Source organism: Lonchura striata, chromosome 31, assembly GCF_050655825.1.
Source record: "Lonchura striata isolate lonStrDom1 chromosome 31, ASM5065582v1, whole genome shotgun sequence".
In the NCBI taxonomy this organism is placed as follows: Eukaryota; Metazoa; Chordata; class Aves; order Passeriformes; family Estrildidae; genus Lonchura; species Lonchura striata.
The window spans coordinates 6,162,606-6,168,612 of NC_140733.1; the positions used below are offsets into that span (position 1 = coordinate 6,162,606).

The window sequence follows — 6,007 nt, forward strand, 5'->3', positions numbered from 1 at the left end:
CTTGTGTCACCGCGTGTCACTGGCGGGGAGGGGACACACCGAGCCACCCCAGTGCCACCAGCGTCCTTTATTGGGGCGCGTCCCCCTGCCCCGTGTCCCCCCTGTCCCCGCTGTCCTTGTCCCCATTGTCCTTTGGCTGCGGGGTCCCCGCCTTGTCCCCGGTGTCACTCGTGTCCTCTGTGTCCCCCGTGTGTCCCCGGCTGCCGTGCTCCGAGCTGTCCCCGGTGTCCTCGTTGTCCCCGTCGCTGTCCCCGGTGTCCTCCTCGTTGTCCTCGCTGTCCCCGGTGTCCTCCTCGTCCTCGCTGTCCCCCGTGTCCTCCTCGCTGTCCCCAGAGCTGTCCCCGGTGTCCCCAGGGGTCCCCCCCCGGTTGGTGTTGACAAAGAGCCCCTGGTTGTCACTGGGGGGGGGGACACGGGGGTGTCACCGTGTCCCCAAGTGTGTCACCGTGTCCCCAAGTGTGTCACCGTGTCCCCAATGTGTCACCATGTCCCCAAGTGTGTCAGCATGTCCCCAATGTGTCACCGTGTCCCCAATGTGTCACCGTGTCCTCAAAGTGCCACCATGTCCCCAAGTGTGCCACTGTGTCCCCAATGTGTCACCATGTCCCTCAGTGTGTCACCATGTCCCCAAGTGTATCACCGTGTCCCCAAATGTGTCACCGTGTCCCCAATGTGTCACCATGTCCCCAGTGTGTCACCATGTCCCCAAATGTGTCACCGTGTCCCCAAATGTGTCACCGTGTCCCCAAGTGTGCCACCGTGTCCCCAAGTGTGTCACCGTGTCCCCAATGTGTCACCATGTCCCCAAGTGTGTCACCGTGTCCCCAGTGTGTCACCGTGTCCCCAATGTGTCACCATGTCCCCAAATGTGTCACCGTGTCCCCAAGTGTGTCACCGTGTCCCCAAAGTGCTACCGTGTCCCCAGTGTGTCACCGTGTCCCCAAGTGTGTCACCGTGTCCCCAAATGTGTCACCATGTCCCCAAGTGTGTCACTGTGTCCCCAATGTGTCACCATGTCCCCAATGTGTCACCGTGTCCCCAGTGTGTCACCGTGTCCCCAGTGTGTCACCGTGTCCCCAATGTGTCACCGTGTCCCCAAGGTGTCACCGTGTCCCCAAATGTGTCACCGTGTCCCCAAGTGTGTCACCGTGTCCCCAAGTGTGTCACCGTGTCCCCAAATGTGTCACCGTGTCCCCAATGTGTCACCGTGTCCCCAAATGTGTCACCATGTCCCCAGTGTGTCACCGTGTCCCCAAGTGTGTCACCGTGTCCCCAAGTGTCCCCTTGACCCCATTCTGACCCCTCCTCCTCTTTACTGTCCCCGTTAATGACCCCCAATTAACCCCCTTAATTATCACCCCCCCAATTAAACCCCCTAATTAGCATCCCCCAATTAACCCCCTTAGTTATCACCCCCCAATCATCACCCTCCAATTAACCCCCCTAATTATTACCCCCCACAATTAACCCCCCCTAATTAATCCACCATTATCACCCCCTCAATTAAGGTCCCATTATTGCCCTCACTAACAATCCCCAATTAACACTATTGCTCCCAATTAACACCTCCGTTGTTCTTCGTTAATTCCCATTATTACCCCCCAATTAATATCTCCATTAACCCAAATTAATTAACATCCCATTACTGCCCCAAATTAATCGCCGTTATCACCCCCCAATTAACGCCACCTTATTACCCCTCAATTATCCAATTAAAACAAATCCCAATTAAAACCCCATTACTGCCCCCAATTAACACCCCCACGGCCGGTCCCCAGTTAATTAACACCTCGTTATCCCCCCTAATTAACTCACCCGTCCCGGGGGTTTTTCCTCTCCAGGGGTGCGAAGGCCTCGGGCCTGCGGGGGGGAGGGCACAGGGAGGATTTTGGGGTGAATTTTGGGGAGATTTGGGAATTTTGGGGTGTTTTGGTGGAGTTTGGGGGTTTTCTTGGGATGGTTTTGATGTTTTTTGAGGAGGTTTGGGGGGTTTGGGGTATTTAGGGGAATTTTGGCGTATTGGGGGGTGGCGATTTGGGATATTTTAGGGTGGTTTGGGGTATTGTGAGGTGAGTTGAGCTGTTTTGGTTTTGTCGTATTTTGGGGAAATTTGGGGAAATTTGGGGAGTTTGGGTGAATTTGGGGTTTTTTGGGGGGGTTTCTTTGGGTATTTTGGGGCAGTTATGGGGTATTTCGGGTTTGGGGGGATATTTTGTGTTTGGGTGGCTATTTTTGGGGCAGTTATGGTGTATTTTTTGGTTTTGGGGGGTATTTTGGGGTATTTTTGGGTTTGGGTGGCTATTTTTGGGTTTTGGGGGGTTTTTTGGGGCAGTTTAGGGGTATTTTGGGGGTATTATTGGGGTATTTTGGGGGTATTTTTGGGTTTGGGGGTATTCTGGGTTTGGGTGGCTATTTTGGGGCAATATGGTGTATCTTTGGGTTTTGGGAGATACTTTGGGGTATTTTTGAGTTTGGGTGGCTATTTTTAGGTTTGGGTGGTATCTTAGGATATTTTTGGGTTTTGGGGGTGTTTTTTGGGGCAGTTTAGGGGTATTTTGGGGGTATTATTGGGGTATTTTGGGGGTATTTTTGGGTTTGGGTGTATTTTGGGTTTGGGTGGCTATTTTTGGGGCAGTTATGGTGTATTTTTGGGTGGATTTTGGGGTATTTTTGGGTTTGGGTGGCTATTTTTGGGTTTTGGGGGGTATCTTAGGGTATGTTTGAGTTTTGGGGGGGTTTTGGGGGCAGTTTAGGGATATTTTGGGGGTATTATTGGGGTATTTTTGGGTTTGGGTGTATTTTGGGTTTGGGTGGCTATTTTTGGGGCAGTTATGGTGTATTTTTGGGTGTATTTTTGGTTTGGGTGGCTATTTTTGGGTTTTGGGGGGTATCTTAGGGTACGTTTGGGTTTTGGGGGGGTTTTTTGGGTTTTGGGGGGTACCTTAGGGTACGTTTGGGTTTGGGGGGGGTTTTGGGGGCAGTTTAGGGATATTTTGGGGGTATTATTGGGGTATTTTTGGGTTTGGGTGTATTTTGGGTTTGGGTGGCTATTTTTGGGTTTTGGGGGGTATCTCAGGGTACGTTTGGGTTTTGGGGGGGTTTTTTGGGTTTTGGGGGGTATCTCAGGGTACGTTTGGGTTTTGGGGGTTTTTTTTGGGTTTTGGGGGGGTACCTTAGGGTACGTTTGGGTTTGGGGGGGGTTTTTTGGGTTTTGGGGGGGTTTTTTGGGGTAGTTTTGGGGTATTTCGGGGCCGTACCAGAGCCCCTGGCGCTGCAGCGAGCGCACGTGGGCCGGGAGCAGCACCAGGGAAATCTCGGCTTTGACCTTGGAGCCCTCCAGGATGGGATCCACGAGCAGGAAATCGCCTGGGGGGACACGGGGGTCACCCGGGGGTCACCCGGGGGTCACCCAGGGGTCACCCGGGGGTCACGGGGTCACAGGAGTGGCCTGGGGACAGACACAGGGACAGCGCCCGGGGTGGGGAGGGGCAGCAGGGGACAGTGGGGGAGGGCGGGTGACGGTGACAAAGTGACAATGAGCCGGCGGCAGCGCCCTGGTGACGATGGCGCGGTGACACAGAACAGCCTGGGGACAGTGACAGGGAGGCAGTGCCAGTGCCCCGGTGACAGTGACAAAGTGACAGTGACACGAGACAGCGGCAGGGTGACAATGGCACAGTGACAATGGCAGGGTGACAGTGGCAAGGTGACAATGGCAGGGTGACAATGGCAGGGTGACAATGGCAGGGTGACACAGTGACACTGACAGGGTGACAATGGCAGGGTGACAGCGACAGGGTGACAATGGCAGGGTGACAATGGCAGGGTTACACAGTGATGCTGACAGGGTGACAGTGATAGGGTGACACAGTGACACTGACAGGGTGACAATAGCACAGTGACAATGACAGGGTGACAGCGACAGGGTGACAATGGCAGGGTGACAATGGCAGGGTTACACAGTGATGCTGACAGGGTGACAGTGATAGGGTGACACAGTGACACTGACAGGGTGACAATAGCACAGTGACAATGACAGGGTGACACACTGACAGTGACACGGAGGCAGTGCCAGTGCCCTGGTGACAGTGACAAAGTGACAGTGACACGAGACAGCGACAGGGTGACAATGGCAGGGTGACACAGTGATGCTGACAGGGTGACGACAACACAGTGACACTGACAGAGTGACAATGACAGGGTGACAGTGACGGGTGACAATGGCAGGGTGACAATGATAGGGTGACACAGTGACAATGACAGGATGGGAGAAACGGTGACACAGTCACAGTGACAGGGTGACAATGGCAGGGTGACACAGTGACAAGGTGGCGGTGTCACCTCTCTTGATCCAGATGTGCCGCCGGAAGCGCGGTGGCATGCTGGCCAGGAACCGCGTCCCCTCCGCCGTCTCCACCTCGTGCAGGTTGTTCCCCGGTGTCCCCAACACCTGCGGGGACACTCAGTGTCCCCTCCATGTCCCCAACGTCCCTCAATGTCCCTGATGTCCCAAATGTCCCCCCAAATCCCCCCGATGTCCCCGTGGTGTCCCCAACACCCCCGGTGTCCCCAGTGTTCCCAATGCCCCCGCAATGTCCCCAGTGTCCCGCCGGTGTCCCCAGTGTCCCCAGTCCCCCCCGATGTCCCTGCAGTGTCCCCATGTCCCCGGTGTCCCCATGTCCCCGGTGTCCCCATGTCCCCGCTGTCCCCGGTGTCCCCCATGTCCCCGGTGTCCCCATGTCCCCCATGTCCCCGGTGTCCCCATGTCCCCGCTGTCCCCGGTGTCCCCATGTCCCCGCTGTCCCCATGTCCCCGCTGTCCCCATGTCCCCGGTGTCCCCCATGTCCCCGGTGTCCCCATGTCCCCCATGTCCCCGGTGTCCCCATGTCCCCGCTGTCCCCGGTGTCCCCATGTCCCCGCTGTCCCCGGTGTCTCCCATGTCCCCGCTGTCCCCATGTCCCCGCAGTGTCCCCGCTGTCCCCGCTGTCCCCGCAGTGTCCCCGCTGTCCCCGCAGTGTCCCCGCTGTCCCCGCAGTGTCCCCGCTGTCCCCGCTGTCCCCGGTGTCCCCGCTGTCCCCAGTGTCCCCATGTCCCCGCAGTGTCCCCATGTCCCCGCTGTCCCCGCTGTCCCCGCAGTGTCCCCGGTGTCCCCGCAGTGTCCCCGCTGTCCCCGGTGTCCCCGCTGTCCCCATGTCCCCGCTGTCCCCGCTCTCACCCTGACCACGCTCTGGCCCTCCGCGGGCTGCACGCGCTCCTCCAGCAGCTCCCGCACCACGTGCTTCCGCTTGGTGGCGCGCGACATCGCGGGGCTGGGGGGACACGGGGGGGGCTCAGGGACCCCCGGCGGGGGGGGAGGGGCGGGGGGGGAGCCCCGGGACCCCCCGGGACCCCCCGGAACCCGCCCGGCCCCGCCCCCACCGAGCGGCGCCCGCTCACCTGCGGCGGCACTTCCGGGTAGAGCGGCGGTGGTGACGTCACTTCCGGGAAGGAAGGCGGAAGCTGAGGCGGCCACGCCCCTCTAGAGGCGGGGTCGAATACGGAGCCCGCCCGAAAGGGGGCGGGGCCTAAACGGAACCACGCGGTGATAAATTAATGGCCGCGTTTGGGGCGTGGCCAGGCCAGAGGGCGGGGCTTCATCTGCATAATGAGCGCGGTTATGCAAATGATGGGCTGGATCACCGAGGGGCTCACGCAAACCAGCTGAAATCCTGGCGTGATGCAAATGAGCGCGGGTTGGGGGCGGTGCTATGCAAATAGGTGTGAACGAATGCATGTGGTGTGGGCGGAGCTATGCAAATGAGGGTCTGGGATGTGGGGCAGGGGCTTGGCGGGGCCATGCTAATGAGCAGGGCTAGCGAATCCTGTGACGTCACTCCAGCAGCGCTCATGCCAGCACCGTTTCCGTGACGTCACCCTCGCCGCCGTGACGTCACCCTCCCCGTTACCCCAATACCCGCGCACGCCCCGCCCTTTTCACCCCGTGACGTCATCACGCGCGGCGCGGCGC

General features: G+C 58.4%; 1 protein-coding gene across 1 annotated transcript; it reads right to left on the bottom strand.

The window, feature by feature from the left end:
• Nucleotide 1: 1 nt before the first annotated feature.
• On the bottom strand, nt 2-5,527 carry EIF1AD (eukaryotic translation initiation factor 1A domain containing). The gene is made up of 6 exons (XM_085563581.1): nt 5,437-5,527; nt 5,216-5,309; nt 4,342-4,450; nt 3,258-3,366; nt 1,816-1,860; nt 2-398 (listed from the first exon to the last, which is right to left on the bottom strand). The coding sequence occupies exons 2-6, from the start codon at nt 5,300-5,302 to the stop codon at nt 68-70; spliced, it is 681 nt and encodes a 226-aa protein (XP_085419707.1). The 5' UTR covers nt 5,303-5,309; nt 5,437-5,527; the 3' UTR covers nt 2-67.
• Between the last annotated feature and the right edge of the window lie 480 nt (nt 5,528-6,007).